The sequence below is a fragment of the Bos mutus genome, chromosome X, assembly GCF_027580195.1.
Source record: "Bos mutus isolate GX-2022 chromosome X, NWIPB_WYAK_1.1, whole genome shotgun sequence".
Classification (NCBI taxonomy): Eukaryota; Metazoa; Chordata; class Mammalia; order Artiodactyla; family Bovidae; genus Bos; species Bos mutus.
The window spans coordinates 59,788,497-59,807,073 of NC_091646.1; the positions used below are offsets into that span (position 1 = coordinate 59,788,497).

The 18,577-nt window shown below is 35.5% G+C and overlaps 1 protein-coding gene across 1 annotated transcript in view; it reads left to right on the plus strand.

The window, feature by feature from the left end:
- The window catches only part of RPS6KA6 (ribosomal protein S6 kinase A6), a 180,040-nt gene that overhangs the window by 122,328 nt on the left and 39,135 nt on the right, over window positions 1–18,577 (plus strand). The window contains exons 14-15 of the mRNA XM_070366584.1: window positions 4,127–4,203; window positions 6,576–6,693. Coding sequence (XP_070222685.1) covers window positions 4,127–4,203; window positions 6,576–6,693 — 195 coding nt within the window. The remainder of the gene's footprint in view (window positions 1–4,126; window positions 4,204–6,575; window positions 6,694–18,577) is intronic.

Genomic DNA, 18,577 nt, shown 5'->3' on the forward strand with positions numbered 1-18,577 from the left:
GCATGATCCAAGAAGGGGTTATTGTAAGGCCCTCAGGTGTAAGGGATATAACTTAGACATTTAAAAAATTAGCTTTTCTAGGACATTTTAATATTTTTATAGAATACAAATATAGAATATTGAGGATAAGGCTCTTCTATAAAATATAGAATATATAGTCATAAATGTTATAGTATATTTATGCAGTAGACACAACAGTAGATTATAGAGTAACCATTTTAATAGCTGATTTTTTTAATATTCACTTAATCTTGTGGACCTAGATTCCTTGGTATAATGGGTACTTTTCCCTGGAAAAGGTTAAGAATGAATGTGTCCCAAATAAAGATCTTAAAAACAGACAGTAAAATGAAAAATATACATGTCTATGTTTAGATTAATGGTTAGATAAACATTTTCAAGTTAGTGCAAATCTGCAGAGTAGGATATAGCTCACTGATGCTTTTTATCCTAGTAGACTTCCATTGTAGTTGGACACTTTCAGCATTGTAATAGTGAAGGTTTTCAGGTAGGCAAGTAGAGACCACTTCTCTGTAACTAATGCCTCTAATGTCTGAACTACCTTTGGCTAGGATATTACTTTTATTTTCAAAATGCTTTGAAAAGTTTTATTATCAAGTCTGAGGTCTCTGCCAGCAATGAATGCATATTTATTAATGGTTATAAATATAAAACAGAGGTTTGGGGTAAGATTTGTTTCTTCAATTTCAGACTCTTTCAAAAATTATTAGTGAATTGTATGAAATGTGTTATCTTTTAAACTAGAATCAGAAAGATTCAAGTGTCCATGTAGATATTTGAATAAATAATAACATTTGTGCATGTGTGTGCAGTTTCTCAGTCATGTCCAACTCCTTGTGGCCCCATGGACTGTAGCCAGACAGGCTCCATGGGATTTCCCATACAAGAATACTGGAGTGAGTTACCGTTTTATCCTCCAGGGGATCTTCCTGACTCAGGGATTGAACTTTCGTCTTCTGCGCCTTCTGCATTGACAGGTGGATTCTTTACTACTGATCCATGTGGGAAGTTCAATAATAGCATTTATGAGAATATAAATTCATTATTTCATCACAGTGCATAAAAAGCCCTTACTTGCTAAAAGAGAAACAAATTAGGAGTACAATTTCAGCTTAACAATAAGTAAGGAATAATTCATTCCTTTTTTGATATGTATCAATTTAGTCACCTTCTAAGACTTACTTAATAGATGTACTTTTCTATTATGGCTATTTCACAAAAATTAATATATCTCAAAAATATTTTATTCTTTTTTAAAAAGCAAATCTATCTTAATATTCAACCAATATTTAATGCCTACTGAGGTCTAAGAATGATCCTGAACTAAAGGAATTTACAATACATTGGATGGATGCTGTGTCTGCAATTCTTTTACATAAGTAAATGTGAGGGATTTCCCTGGTGGTCCAGTGGTTAAGGCTCCATGCTCCCCAATGCAGGAGGCATGGTCAGGGAATTAGATCCCTCATGCTGCAACCAAAAGCCTGCATGCTGCAATGAAGATCCCACATGCTGCAACCAAGACCCAGCACAGCCAAAAAAAAAAAAAAAAAAGTCAATGTGAAATTACTCTGCCCTGCTCTGGCTTTGGGCTTTCATGTATTTTGCTACAAATATGAATTAATTTGAACTTCAGAGCAAAGGAAATGAGAATCTCTTACATTTTGCTCATTTGGGAAGCCAAATGAGAGAGAAGGTTACGTCAGTAACTACTTTAATTCTGACTTCTGTCTTCTTTGTATTTAACTTTATGCAAATAAGGTGTGAAACACGTAACTTTTTACAGGGTACTCTTTCATTCTTGGGCTTCCCAGGTGGCTCTAGTGGTAAAGAACCTGCCTGCCAATGCCGGAAGCATAAGAGATCCGGGTTCAAACCCTGGGTTGGGAAGGTCCCCTGGAGAAGGGCATGGCAACCCACTCCAGTATTCTTCCCTGGATAATCTAGTGGACAGAGGAGCCTGGTGGGCTATGGTCCATAGGGCTGCACAGAGTCGGACAGGACTGAAGCAACGTAGCACTTTGATTCATCCTGCCACAATGTCTTGTTTCTTTTATGGCTGTATATTCTTATTATTATAGGACTTTGAGACCTGCTCTAGAACAAAAGTAGACTACCCCTTCTTTAGTCAGACAAACTGGGTTTGTGTATGGTAAAACTGAAACAGGTTTTTCATGGTTGGCCCTAATTACATTAAGCAATATGACACCTCTAGTGCCTTTCTTCTCATTAACTTGGAAGGTTATGGATATGCAATACCTATTTCTGACTCACTATTTAAACCTTGCCTGTACAAGAAGTTCCTAAGCAGTCCCTCAATCTTGGTTGTGCACTGGATCATCTGGGAACCTTCAAAAATACTGTCCTAAGGGAACCAGAGAAAACATGGTGATGCCCAGAACTGCGAGAAGTCATGAGAAGGGGAAAGACAGAAGGGGAATAAAGCAAGAGAGGTTTATGTTTCACTAGAGGATGCCAGGTTAGACTTATCATGATGTGAATTGTTTTAGCTCTACCTTATTATTTATTAGGGCCTTTGTAGTCTCCACTTGTGTTACTTATTTTAGCCAGTTATATAGGTATTTTGATAACCTCTTCAGCTTCTCAAGTTTGTACATATGTGTGTTCTTATATACTTTGACTATGGAAAAAAACATTATAAATATAAGTATATATAAATTATAATAAATTTATAGATATATAAAATTTAATAAAATATATAAATTTTAGAAATGTATAAATTTTAATTTATATATAAATTTATAAATATATAAAATTTAACAAAATATAAATTTTATGAATATATAAATGTACAAATTTTAATTTATATATAAATTTATAAATATATAAAATTCAATAAAATATATAAATTTTAATATAATTTAATATATAAAATTTAATAAAATATATAAATTTTACAAATATATAAATTTAGTTTAATATATAAAATATACAAATTTAATTTAATATATAACATTTAATAAAGTACATAAATTTTATAAATATATAAATTTATATTAAATGAATTTATATATTTTTATATATAAATATAGAAATTATAATAAATATATACCTGAATTTTAAGGTAGATATTTATTATTCATATTTTGCCATTGTCATAGCCAAGTATTAATATGTTTAGACTTTTATAAATGAAATGTCCATTCTGGTGATTATGCAGTCCCCAGTATTAATGCGTTAATAATGTTTCTATTTTGCTTCTATTTACAAAGGCTTTATCAGTGGGTTTGTTTTTCTAAATTTAATAAAAAGAGCTCATTTCACCTCAGACTAGCTATTAAATTCACAGGGAAAATTCACATGAATATATAATGAATATGTTATTTATTTAACATATTTATTTAACGCTAGCCTCAAGAGAAAAAAGAGCTACCTAAATTATGATATCAAAATTAATGAAACCATTCAGAATTTATCAAATGTGTGTTTCTGATCCAGAAATATACTAATTTTTAAAAACCTGAGTCTTTTTTGTAAAATATAAATTCATCTTGCTTTCATAAGATTATATATGATCTTAGCATCTCCTGTGCAGTAGAGAAGCAATTATCATAGATGTTAAAGGCACAGGCTCTAGAGTAAGTGCTCCACCACTCATTAGGTTTGTGATAGCAGGCAAATTACTTAACATTTGCCCCAGATTTCTCATCTTCAAAATGGAAATAATATCTATCTCATAGAATCAGTTTCAGGGTTAAAATTCAATATTCTGAAAAAATAAAATAAAATAAAATTCAATATTCCGTGTAATATATGAAGCACTCTGTACATGTTGTTTTAAATTTTGATATGTCTGATTTTCCTGAGGTGGAGTGAAGGTTCATTGAGGTCAGGGATCATATCTTAAAAAAGGATTTTTTTTGTATCATTCATATTGCTTAATTACCTTATTAATAGTCACTTATTGAATGTTTGTTAATTGCAGAAAACTTTGCCTTTAAGTTAATTAATTTTGAAAATATTAAAATGAGCTAAGTTTTTAAATTGTGAGCATTTGTGAGATTATTAGAAACACAACTTTTTTTTAGATGACAAAACTGAGTTATACTGAGTAGTACCAGATAATGAGTATTTCCTTTCTTAGGTTCTTATGCAACAAGGCTATGATGCTGCTTGTGATATTTGGAGTCTGGGAGTCCTTTTTTATACAATGTTGGCTGGGTAAGAAATTTATATATTCAAATTAATTCACATCATTATTTGAATTTCACTTGTGTATTTTCGTCTAGAAAGAGGACAGATGAAAATTACCTTAAGGAAAATGCTATCAGTATTCTAAAATATTATATATTGTATACTTATAAAATTTACAAAAACATAAGGTGTTTAATGAGGCATTATTTAAACACATAATTAAAAGGTTGTTCAACTGGGACTAAAACTTCTAAAAATAAAGCATATATTCTTATTTTGATAAGAATTATGTTTAAGTGTATTACATTTTCAAAATGTTTACCTTAGTATAAAATCATTTCACAGTTCAACAGGTGCTTATCCACTGAACTTGCTGATGTTATTTTTTTTTAAGTACTTGAATTTTGGTTCTCTTGGCAGTAGAGATTCAGTGTGATTGAGCTTTATAACAAACCTACATAAAATAGTAGCAGAATATTAAAATACAGAAACACATGCAGATGTGTTAAAAGAATAAAGAAATACTAAAAAATGTAGCCATTGGATTATGTTGAATACTGTTAGTTTATAAATAATACAAGTGCTATTTTATTCTTAATAATAAGTAGCACTTTTATTTAGAAGTAAACATTTATAACTGTAGATAAAGGCTAGGTTTAGCAAAGTCTAATGCATAATAGAATTTGAAGAATTTTAACGTAATCGAAATGTCCTTAGGTATGACTTTTTTAAAAAGGCTGTGCTGATGTGCTCGGTTGTGGCCGACTCTTTGAGACCCCTTGAACTTTAGCCCACCAGGCTACTTGGTGCATGGAGTTTTCCAGGCAAAAATACTGAAGTGGGTTGCCATTTCCTTCTCCAGCTTTAAAAAGGCATTTAGTATAATTAAATATAAAGATTGAGGGCAGGAGGAGAAGGGAATGACAGAGGAGAAGATGGTTGGATGGCATCACCGACTCGATGCACATGAGTTTGGGTGAACTCCGGGAGTTGGTAATGGACAGGGAGGCCTGGCGTGCTGTGGTCCATGGGGTCACAAAGAGTCGGACACAACTGAGTGACTGAACTGAACTAAACTGATAATTAAATATGCTTGCCATAGCAGGAGATTTATAAAGATAAGTTATGAAAATAGTGACTCCAAGTTATTTATTGGATTGACCGTAATCATATATGTCAGTACATTTCATGTACTTTTAAATATGTGCAAAATATTTAGTTATAGACCACAGCAAGTGCTAAAAGTTAAGAGTAGCTAATGTTTGCATGTGAACAGCAGTCAGCAGTATTGGTTTCAAACCATTGGATATCATTTCCAGATAGGTACTTTCAAACGGAGAAGGCAATGGCACCCCACTCCAGTACTCTTGCCTGGAAAATCCCATGAACGGAGGAGCCTGGTGGGCTGTAGTCCATGGGGTCGCTAAGAGTCAGACACGACTGAGCGACTTCACTTTCACTTTTCACTTTCATGCATTGGAGAAGGAAACGGCAACCCACTCCAGTGTTCTTGCTTGGAGAATCCCAGGGACGGGAAGCATGGTAGGCTGCCGTCTATGGGGTTGCACAGAGTCAGACATGACTGAAGCGACTTAGCAGCAGCAGGTACTTTCAAATACTTACTTTATGACTAAACAAAGCATTTTGTGTGTATGTGCATAGGTATGTGTGTTTAGTGTTATATCAACTATGAGGGAATTAACATATTACGGCATCTTTCTCATACTTTTTAGCCATAAATCTATTCCCAAATCTGAATACCATTTTTAAAAAGGTACCATTAAAATGGTACCATTTGTTAAAATGGTACAAAAGTGACCACTTTTTGTCATTCTGTAATAATGTTCTAAACCACTTTAACTTCATACAGTGTATTTGTTTTCCTATCTGTTACTGTTGATCCATGTAATAATTTTAATGGCTATAAAGGATTTTTCTATTATATTGATATATTTAACCAGTTTTTCATAGACATTAGTTAAAAATATTGTTACTTTGTTTTCACTGATAATATTGATAAATTTGAGCCTATTCGATAAATGTATAAAATTACTTTCTTCATAATAGGTATATTTGGTTTCCTAACTTATGCCTGTGAATAAAAATTTGTGTTGATTTTCAGAATGTATTATTACATACAACTACCTTTATTTTACACTGATTCACAGATCAAAGGTAAAAAAAGATTGATGTAGGCAAGACTTTTCATTTCATTATATAAATCATTAAGTTCATTGTTTGGAAGGTAAAATTTTATATGAACAGTAAAGGGAAATTTTAGGTGATAGTCTTAATTTTCTATAGTAAATATATGCTTGTAGTTCTATACTCATCATTTTCAATTAGATTTAATATGTAGGTTAGGCCTTCATGTATATTTGAATCTTTTTTATTAATAGCTACACTCCCTTTGCTAATGGGCCCAATGATACTCCTGAAGAGATACTGCTGCGTATAGGCAATGGAAAGTTCTCTTTGAGTGGTGGAAACTGGGACAGTATTTCAGATGGAGCAAAGGTATAAATTATAAATATGTTTTGTTTTGTTGAACTGTTAATTGCCAAAATCTTTTAAGTTTATAGCCTAGTCTGCATTTGTAGAGTATCAGATGGTGTTTTATGCCAGTATTTGTTTTTTTTTTTAATATAAATTTATTTATTTTAATTGGAGGCTAATTACTTTACAATACTTTATTGGTTTTGCCATACATCAACATGAATCCACCATGGGTGTACACATGTTCCCCATCCTGAACCCTGCCTCCCACCTCTCTCCCCATATCATCACTCTGGGTCATCCCAGTGGACCAGCCGCAAGCATCCTGTATCATACATTGAACCTGGACGGGTGATTCGTTTCACATATGATATTATACATGTTTCAATGCCATTCTCCCAAAACGTTCCACCCTCTCCCTCTCCCACAGAGTCCAAAAGACTGTTCTATACATCTGTGTCTCTTTTGCTGTCACGCATACAGGGTTATTGTGACTGTCTTTCTAAATTCCATATATATGCATTAATATACTGTATTGGTGTTTTTCTTTCTGGCTTACTTCACTCTGTATAACAGGCTCCAGTTTCATCCACCTCATTAGAACGGATTAAAATGTATTCTTTTTAATGGCTGAGTAATACTCCATTGTGTATATGTACCAAAGCTTTCTTATCCATTCATCTGCTGATGGACATCTAGGTTGCTTCCATGTCCTGGCTATTATAAACAGTGCTGCGATGAACATTGGGGTACACGTGTCTCTTTCCCTTCTGGTTTCCTCAGTGTGTATGCCCAGCAGTGGGATTGCTGGGTCATAAGGCAGTTCTATTTCCAGTTTTTTAAGGAATCTCCACACTGTTCTCCATAGTGGCTGTACTAGTTTGCATTCCCACCAACAGTATAGGAGGGATCCCCTTCCTCTACACCCTCTCCAGCATTTATTACTTGTAGACTTTTGGATAGCAGCCATTCTGACTGGAGTGAAATGGTACCTCATTGTGGTTTTGATTTGCATTTCTCTGATAATGAGTGATATTGAGCATCTTTTCATGTGTTTGTTAGCCATCTGTATGTCTTCTTTGGAGAAATGTCTATTTAGTTCTTTGGCCCGTTTTTTGATGGGGTCGTTTATTTTTCTGGAATTGAGCTGCAGGAGTTGCTTGTATATTTTTGAGATTAATTCGTTGTCAGTTGCTTCATTTGCTATTATTCTCTCCCATTCTGAAGGCTGTCTTTTCACCTTGCTTATAGTTTTCTTTGTTGTGCAGAAGCTTTCAATTTTAATTAGCTCCCATTTATTAATTTTTGCTTTTATTTCCAATATTCTGGGAGGTGGGTCATAGAGGATCCTGCTATGATTTATGTCGGAGAGTGTTTTGCCTATGTTCTCCTCTAGGAGTTATATAATTTCTGGTCTTATGTTTAGATCTTTAATCCATTTTGAGTTTATTTTTGTGTATAGTGTTAGAAAGTGTTCTAGTTTCATTCTTTTACAAGTGGTTGACCAGTTTTCCGAGCACCACTTGTTAAAGAGATTGTCTTTTCTCCATTGTATATTCTTGCCTCCTTTGTCAAAGATAAGGTGTCCTTAGGTGCATGGATTTATCTCTGGGCTTTCTATTTTGTCCCACTCATCTATATTTCTGTCTTTGTGCCAGTACCATACTGTCTTGATGACTGTGGCTTTGTAGTAGAGCCTGAAGTCAGGCAGGTTGATTCCTCCAGGTCCATTCTTCTTTCTCAACATTGCTTAGGCTATTCGAGATTTTTTTGTATTTCCATACAAATTGTGAAATTATTTCTTCTAGCTCTGTGAAAAATACCGTTGGTAGCTTAATAGGGATTGCGTGGAATCTATAGATTGCTTTGGGTAGTATACTCATTTTCACTGTATTGATTCTTCCGATCCATGAATATGATATATTTCTCCATCTATTTTATCATCTTTGATTTCTTTCCTGAGTGTTTTATAGTTTTCTATATATAGGTCTTTTGTTTACTTAGGTTGATATATTCCTCAGTTTTTTATTCTTTTTGTTACAATGGTGAATGGAATTGTTTCCTTAATTTCTCTTTCTATTTTCTCATTTTTAGTGTATAGGAATGCAAGGGATTTTGTGTGTTGATTTTATATCCTGCAACTTTACTATAGTCATAGATTAGCTCTAGTAATTTTCTGGTAGAGCCTATAGGGTTTTCTATGTAGAGGATCATATCATCTGCAAACAGACTTTTACTTTTTCATTTCCAATCTGGATTCCTTTTATTTCTTTTTCTGCTCATTTCTGTGGCCAAAACTTCTAAAACTATGTTGAATAGTAGTAGTCAGAGTGGGCACTCTTATCTTGTTCCTGACTTTAGGGGAAATACTTTCAATTTTTCACCATTGAGGATAATGTTTGCTGTGGGTTTGTCATATATAGCTTTTATTACGTTGAGGTATGTTCCTTCTATTCCTGCTTTCTGAACAGTTTTTATCATAACTGGATGTTGAATTTTGTCAAAGGCTTTCTCTGCATCTATTGAATTAATCATATGTGTTTTATTTTTCAATTTGTTAATGTGGTGTATTACATTGATTGATTTGCAGATATTGAAGAATCCTTGCATCCCTGGGATAAAGCCCAGTTGGTCATGATGTATGATCTTTTTAATGTGTTGTTGGATTCTGATTGCTAGTATTTTGTTAAGGATTTTTGCATCTATGTTCATCAGTGATATTGGCCTGTAGTTTTCTTTCCTTTTTTTTTTTTTTGGTATGGCATCTTTTTCAGGTTTTGGTATTGGGTGATGGTGACCTCAGAGAATGAGTTTGGAAGTTTACCTTCCTCTGCAATTTTCTGGAAGAGTTTGAGTAGGATAGGTGTTAACTCTTCTCTAAATTTTTGGTAGAATTCAACTGTGAATGCATCTGGACCTGGGCTTTTGTTTGCTGGAAGATTTCTAATTACAGTTTCAATTTCTGTGCTTATAATGGGTCTGTTGAGATTTTCCATTTCTTCCTGGTTCAGTTTTGGAAAGTTGTACTTTTCTAAGAATTGGTCCATTTCTTCCAAGTTGTCCATTTTATTGGCATATAATTGCTGATAGTAGTCTCTTATGATCCTTTGTATTTCTGTGTTGTCTGTTGTGATCTCTCCATTTTCATTTCTAATTTTATTGATTTGATTTTTCTCCCTTTTCCTTGATGAGTCTGGCTAATATTTTGTCAATTTTATTTATCCTCTCAAAGAACCACTTTTGGTTTTGTTGATTTTTGCTATGGTCTCTTTTGTTTCTTTTGCATTTATTTCTGCCCTAATTTTTTTAATGTATTTATTTTAATTGGAGGCTAATTACTTTACAGTGTTGTATTGGTTTTGCCATACATCAACATGAATACACCATGGGTGTACATGTGTTCCCTAACACTTATATATGGAATTTAGAAAGATGGTAACAATAACCCTGTATGCAAGACAGCAAAAGAGACACAAATGTATAGAACAGTCTTTTGGACTCTGGGAGAGGGTGAGGGTAGGATGATTTGGGAGAATGGCATTGAAACATGTATAATATCATGTGCCCTAATTTTTAATATTTCTTTACTTCTACTAACCCTGGGGTTCTTCATTTCTTCCTTTTCTAGTTGTTTTAGGTGTAGAGTTAAGTTATTTATTTCACTTTTTTCTTGAGGTATGCCTGTATTTCTATGAACCTTCCCCTTATCACTGCTTTTACAGTGTCCCACAGTTTTGGGTTGTAGTGTTTTCATTTTCATTCGTTTCTATGTATGTTTTGATTTATTTTTTTATTTCTTCTGTGATTTGTTGATAATTCAGCAGCGTGTTGTTCAGCCTCCATATGTTGGAATTTTTAATAGCTTTTCTCCTGCAATTGAGATCTAATCTTACTGCTTGTGGTCAGAAAAGATGCTTGGAATTATTTCATTTTTTTTGAATTTACCAAGGCTAGATTTATGGCCCAGGATGTGATCTATCCTGGAGAATGTTCCGTGTGCACTTGAGAAAAAGGTGAAATTCATTGTTTTGGGGTAAAATGTCCTGTAGATATCAATTAGGTCTAATTGGTGTATTGTATCATTTAAAACTTGTGTTTCCTTGTTAATTTTCTGTTTAGTTGATCTATCCATAGGTGTAAGTGGGGTATTAAAGTCTCCCCCTATTATTGTGTCATTGTTAATTTCCCCTTTCATACTTGTTAGCATTTGTCTTACATATCACGGTGCTCCTATGTTGGGTGCATATATATTTATAATTGTTATATCTTCTTCTTGGATTGATCCTTTGATCACTGTGTAGTGTCCTTCTTTGTCTCTTTTCACAGCCTTTGTTTTAAATACTCATCTGATATGAGTATTGCTACTCCTGCTTTCTTTTGGTCTCTATTTGCATGGAATATCTTTTTCCAACCTTTCACTTTCATTCTGTATGTGTCCTTGTTTTGAGGTAGGTATTCTTGTAGACAACATATATAGGGGTATTGTTTCTGTATCCATTCAGCCAGGCTTTGTCTTTTGGTTGGGGCATTCAACCCATTTACGTTTAAGGTAATTATTGATAAGTATGATCCTGTTGCCATTTACTTTTTTGTTTTGGGTTCTAGTTTATGCATCCTTTCTGTGTTTCCTGTCTAGAGAAGATCCTTTAGCATTTGTTGGAGAACTGGTTTGGTGGTGCTGAATTCTCTTAGCTTTTGCTTGTCTGTAAAGCTTTTGATTTCTCCTTCATATTTGAAATAGATCCTTGCTGGGTACAGTAGTCTGGGCTGTAGGTTATTTTCTTTCATCACTTTAAGTGTGTCTTGCCATTCCTTCCTGGCCTGAAGAGTTTCTGTTGAATGATCAGCTGTTATCCTTATGGGAATCCCCTTGTGTGTTATTTGTTGTTTTTCCCTTGCTGCTTTTAATATTTTTCTTTGTGTTTGATCTTTGTTAATTTGATTAATATGTGTCTTGGGGTGTTTTTCCTTAGGTTTTTCCTATTTGGGATTCTCTGGGTTTCTTGGACTTGGCTGATTATTTCCTTCCCCATTTTAGGGAAGTTTTCAACTATTATCTCCTAAGGTATTTTCTCATGGTCTTTCTTTTTGTCTTCTTCTTTTGAGACTCCTATGATTTGAATGTTGTGGCATTTAACATTGTCCCAGAGGTCTCTGAAATTGTCCTCATTTCTTTTAATTCATTTTTCTTTTTTCCTCTCTGATTGATTTATTTCTACCATTCTATCTTCTACTTCACTAATCCTATCTTCTGCCTCCATTATTCTACACTCTGAAAACAGAGTGTTTTGATATCATTTATTGTATTATTCATTATATATTGACTCTTTTTTATTTCTCCTAGGTCCTTGTTAAACCTTTTTTGCATCTTCTCAGTCCTTGTCTCCAGGCTATTTATCTGTGAGTCCATTTTGTTTTCAAGATTTTGGATCTTTTTCACTAGCATTATTTGGAATTATCAGGTAGATTCCCTATCTCTTCCTCTTTTGTTTGGTTTAGTGGGCATTTATCCTGTTCCTTTACCTGCTGGGTATTCCTCTGTCTCTTCATCTTGTTTATATTGCTGTGTTTGGGGTGGCCTTTTTGTATTCTGGCAGTTTGTGGAGTTCTCTTTATTGTGGAGTTTCCTGGGTGTGGGTGGGGTTGTACTGGCGGCTTGTCAAGGTCTCCTGGTTAGGGAAGCTTGTGTCTGTGTTCTGGTGGGTGGAGCTGAATTTCTTCTCTCTGGAGTGCAATGAAGTGTCCAGTACTGAGTTATGAGATGTCAGTGGATTTGGAGTGACTTTGGGCAGCATGTATATTGAAGCTCAGGGCTATGTTCCTGTGTTGCTGGAGAATTTGTGTGGTATGTCTTGCTCTGGAATTTGTTGGCCCTTGGGTGGTGCTTGGTTTCAGTGTAGGTATGGAGGTGTTTGATTAGCTCCTATTGATTAATGTTCCCTGGAGTCAGGAGTTCTCTGGTGTTCTTAGGATTTGGACTTAAGCCTCCTGCTCTGGTTTTCCGTCTTATTTTTACAGTAGCCTCAAGACTTTTTCATCTATACAGCTCCATTGATAAAACATTTAGGTTAAAGATGAAGCGTTTCTCCACAGTGGAGACACCCAGATAGATTCACAGAGTTACATGGAGAAGAGAAGAAGGAGGAGGGAGATAGAGGTGATTAGGATGAGATGAGGTGGAATCAAAAGAGAAGAGAGCAAGCTAGCCAGGAATCACTTCCTTATGCGCCCTCCACAGTCTGGACCACTCAGAGATGTTCATGGCAATATACAGAGAAGAGGGAGGAAGGAGACAGAGGTGGCCAGGAGGATAAAGGGGGGAATCAAAAGGAGAGAGACAGATCCAGCCAGTAATCAGTTCCCTAAGTGTTCTCCACCGTCTGGAACACACAAAGAGATTCACAGATTTGGATAGAGAAGAGAAGGGGGAGGGAGGAGATAGAGGCGACCTGGTGGAGAAAAAGGAGAGTCCAAAGGGGGAGAGAGCGGTCAAGCCAGTAATCTTGCGGCCAAGTAAAAATGGGTATTGAAAAGTGGGTTCTTAAAAGTACAAAATTGATCATAAATACCAAAAACCAAAGATTAAAAATCTAGAGTAGAGGTTGGATTTTCAAAAATACAATATTAAAGAAAAAAAAAAAAAGTCACAAAATTATAAAATATATATATATATGTATATATATATATAAAGTTTGCTTTAAAAAATAGTGTCTCTCTATTTTTTTTGTTTTTTACAAAAAAAGTAATAGTAGGTTATAAAAATGAAAATTAAAGAAGTAATAGAGGACTTAAAATTAAAAATTTTTTTTTAATTAAAGAATGATAGTAAAAATAGTAAAAATCTATCTAGGACTTTCTCTGGTGGTGTTGTGGGCAGTGTGGGGTCAGTTCATTTTCAGATAGTTCCTTGATCCAGTTTATATTTCTCAAGATCTATAGGCCCCTTCCTATGTAGTCGGTACTAACTACAGGGTTTTAATGTATTGCACCTGTCACTTCCAAGGAGGTTCCCTCTGTTTTAGCTTCTTCTGTTTGCTGGTCTCTTCAGTGTCTAATTTCCACCCTGGCACAAGGGGGCAGTGGTGGACACTTTTTTAGGCTCACTGTTTCAGTCATGCTGTGGGGAGGGAGGGACGCTGCAAACAAATAACACTGGCATATGCTCGCAGTGTCTCAGCCACACTAGGTTTGCCCCCACTCATGGCGTGTGTGCTATCCCAGTCTACACTGCTTAGGCTCTAGGTTGCTCTCCTGGGAACTGTCTGAGGCCGACCCTGGGTTGTATGCACTTCCCAGGTCTAAGCCGCTCAGGTTCAGGTACTCGGGTAGTTCTCAGAGGTGCAGACTCGGTTAGGCCTGCATTTTGTGGCCTTCCCAGGTCCAAGCAGCTCCGGTGACCAGGTGTTTGGTGAGCGCAGTCCCTGCGACTTATCACGTCCCCCGTCCCTGCAACTCGGTTTTCTGGGTATACAACTGGTGCACCTTCTCAGGCAGATATTGACTGTCCAGAATCCTAAGAAGTCTTGATTAGCAAAGAAGCCTGCTTGCATTTTGGTAGATAATGCCTCTCTGGGGCCACGATTGCCCCCTTCTGGCTCTGACTGCCCTCTCTGCCTGTCACTGGAGGGGGATGGACTGGTCTGCAGCTTGCTGGCTCTGCTCAGTCCTTTGTTCTGTGAGCAGGCCTGGCAGTGTCTCAGGTTAGGGCTGTTCTCGTGGTAGTTATCCCACAGTCTGGTTTGCTATCCCAAGTTAGTTCCCTTAGATTGCCCTCGGGCTATTCAGGCCTGGTCCTTACTCTAAGCAATGCAACCCGTGCCTCCCTGCCCAGCCCTGGCTTGCTAGTGGCGAATGTAGGTATCTACGCTGCTTCTCCACTGGGGGAGTTACCCTTGGGCACATGATCTGTAGGTTTTAATTATTTATTTATTTTTCCTCCCAGTTATGTTGCCCTCTGTCATTCCAAGGCTCGCAACAGACTTGGCAGTGAGTGTTTCTTGGTGTTTGGAAACTTCTCTCTTTTTTAAGACTCCCTTCCTGGCACGGAGCTCCACCCCTACATCTTTTGTCTCTCTTTTTGTCTTTTATATTATTTTCTACCTCCTTTCAAAGAAAATGGGCTGCTTTTCTGGGTGCCTGATGTCCTCTGCAGGCATTCAGAAGTTGTTTTCTGGAATTTTCTCAGCATTCAAATGTTCTTTTGATGAATTTGTTGGGGAGAAAGTGGTCTCCCCGTCTTATTCCTCCACCATCTTAGGACTGCCCTACAGTATTTGTTTTTAAATCACAGTATTTATTTTTAAGTCAACTCACATACATTTGCAAATTGAAGAAGAGGACAAAGGCTGAATTTTTTACCATATTTCTAGGATACATTTCTCTCTTATCAATTTATATGTGATCAAGGAATATAAACCAGTTTCAGTGTTAACCAAAAACAAAATGTAAATCTACTGAGGAAAAATACATAAAGCCAAATAAATTTTATTTCTGCATTTAGTGTATTTTTACACATCATATCGTCTTTAGCACAGACGTTGACTACTCATTATATAGGTGGTTTTTGTAGTGTTAAGTTATTCTTAAAGCATATACAAATTTTTATCAGTTGCACCTCAGTTCAGTTCAGTTCAGTCGCTCAGTCATGTCTGACTCTTTGTGACCCCATGAATCGCAGCACACCAAGCTTCCTGTCCATCAGCAACTTCGGGAGTTTACTCAAAATCATGTCCATTGAGTCACTGTTGCCATCCAGCCATCTCATCCTCTGTCGTCCCTTTCTCCTCCTGCCCCCAGTCTCTTCCAGCATCAGAGTCTTATCCAGTGAGTCAACTCTTCACATGAGGTGGCCAAAGGACTGGAGTTTCAGCTTTAGCATTAGTACTTCCAGTGAACACCCAGGACTGATCTCCTTTAGAATGGACTTGTTGAATCTCCTTGCATTCCAAGGGACTCTCAAGAGTCTTCTCCAACACCACAGTTCAAAAGCATCAATTCTTTGGTGCTCAGCTTTCTTCACAGTCCAACTCTCACATCCATACATGACGATTGGAAAAACCATAGCCTTGACTAGATGGACCTTTGTTGGCAAAGTAATGTCTCTGCTTTTCAATATGCTATCTAGGTTGGTCATAACTTTCCTTCCAAGGAGTAAGCGTCTTTTAATTTCATGGCTGCAGTCACCATCTGCAGTGATTTTGGAGCCCAAAAAAGTAAAATCTGACACTGTTTCCACTGTTTCCCCATCTATTTGCCATGAAGTGATGGGACCAGATGCCATGATCTTAGTTTTCTGAATGTTGAACTTGAGGCCAACTTTTTTACTCTCCTCTTTCACTTTCATCAAGAGGCTCTTTATTTCCTCTTTACTTTCTGTCATAAGGGTGGTGTCCTCTGCATATCTGAGGTTATTGATATTTCTCCCTGCAATCTTGATTCCAGCCTGCAGCCCAGCGTTTCTCATGATGTACTCTGCATATAAGTTAAATAAGCAGGGTGACAATATACAGCCTTGATGTACTCCTTTTCCTATTTGGAACCAGTCTGTTGTTCCATGTCCAGTTCTAACTGTTGCTTCCTGACCTGCATATAGGTTCTCAAGAGGCAGGTCATGTGGTCTGGTATTCCCATCTCTTGAAGAATTTTCCACAGTTTATTGTGATCCACACAGTCAAAGGCTTTGGCATAGTCAATAAAGCAGAAATAGATGTTTTTGTGGAACTCTCTTGCTTTTTCCATGATACAGAAGATGTTGGTAATTTGATCTCTGGTTCCTCTGCCTTTTCTAATACCAGCTTGAGCACCTAGATATTTGCAATTGATAGCTAAGAACTGTTCAGTAGAAATGTAGTGAAGCCACATATGTAATTTTAAAATTTCTAGTAGTCATGTTAAAAAATAAAAAGAAGCAGATGAAATTAATGTTAATGATATATTTTATCTAACCTAATATATCCAAAGTATTTCATTTCAAAATTTTAAAAATTAGTGAGATTTTAAATTCTATTTTTATACTTTGTTTTCAAATTCTGGTGTGTATGTTATACTTATAGCCCATCTGAATTTGGACTTTCCTACATTTTAAAAGTGCTTAATAGCTATATGTAGCTAGTGGCTACTGTTATTAGTAAAGTTTCAGAGTAACTGGCCTTATTTAATTTAGGGAAAAAAAATAATAGATCATGCCTTGATTACTAATTCTTACATTTATAGTTAAAAAATTTGTTTTAAAACAAAACCCCAAAGTTATCAGGATGTGTTTTATTGGACCGTGACGCTTTTAAACTGCATTTTGATTTAGAAAACATTTTAAGACAGAAAGATTTACTTGTATTTTATATCTGCTAATAATAAAACCTAATTATCTAAGGACATTAGTTAATCTGTAGGATATATTATGGAGTAACTCTTGTATCCTGGTCGTTGTAGAATAAGTAAATCAGAGATTTGGTTATCATTACCTTTTAAACATTAGAAAAATAGAAACAGGATTGTGTTCAAATCTTAGCCATAACATAAGTGTACCATGTGCTGTAGTAAAAGGAACACCTGATTGGAAGCCAAGAAAACTGAATGCTAGTTTTGATCTACTAACTAGCTTCCTCATTTTTGTCCTCTGCAAAATCTGGGAATTAAGTTTCCCTTTGGTTCCTTTCAACTCCAGAATTTCATTTGTCAGGTTTTCGTTTATAAAATGATTGAATCTACTAACTATTCATTAAATATATATATTTTCTAGTCAGCCAGTTTGTGTGTCAGAAAGTACATTTTCCCAAGGAATAATTCCAGTGTTTCAAGCTATACACATGAACCTCTTGTGCTCTTTATAAAACAAACAAACAAACAAACAACAACAACAAAAAAACTAGTTTGGGACTTCCCTGGTGTCCAGTGGTTAAGACTCTGCACTTGCATTGCAGGGCAAGTAGGTTCCATCCCTGGTTGGGAAACAAATCCCACATGCCACACAGTATGACCCAAAAATGAAAAAAGAAAAAAAACACTAAAAACAGTGATGCTAATGCTGAAATCTCTATATGCCAGTTGTACTTAGATTTTGGCTTTTCTATATTTTGTGTGCTTTATGTTTTCATCTGTCTAGTGCCTAAGGAATAATACGTATTAAAATTCAATTTCATTCTTACCACTTTTAGTCAGATATTCTGGAGAAATTAACATAGAACAAAATGTTGGGGGATATTGTCAAAATATTTCACAAGGTTTTTCATGTATTCCATTTTATGGATTAAATTGCTTTAGTTCTGTCTTTGAAATGTTTATGAAAATGGTGGCATATTACTGAGCAAATGAGCTATATGAACTTTAAAGAATCTGTACATTTTAACAATTCATTAATTTTCTTTTTTTTTTTAACTTTTTATTTTGTATTGAGGTATAGCCAATTAGCAATGTTATAATAGTTTGAGGTGAACAGCGAAGGGACTCAGTCATACATATACATTTGTCCATTCTCTTGCAAACTACCCTCCCATCCAGGCTGCCATATAACATTGATCAGAGTTCCATGTGCTATATAGTAGGACCTTGTTGGTTATCCATTTTAAATATACTTTACCTAATAAATGTTTTTCTGTTTTAAATTAGTGATGAATGTAAGCTATTGTTCAGTTACCCATCATGCCTTACACTGCTACCCTTAAGGTGGAAAATTGTAACATTTACTGTTACCTCATGACAATTATTTTACTTAATTATAGTTCCTTGCAAGTTATTTTTCCCTTTACAATGCTTTTATTGACGTTAGTGAGTACCACTACCAGAAGCATATAAAAGATGGTTGTTTGCCTCCCGTCCATGCATTATTCCTAGACTTTGTTCCTTCAACCTCCTTATCCCATTCTGTACCCATTCCTTTGCTTCTCCCATCCTGAAACTGCCACCTGGA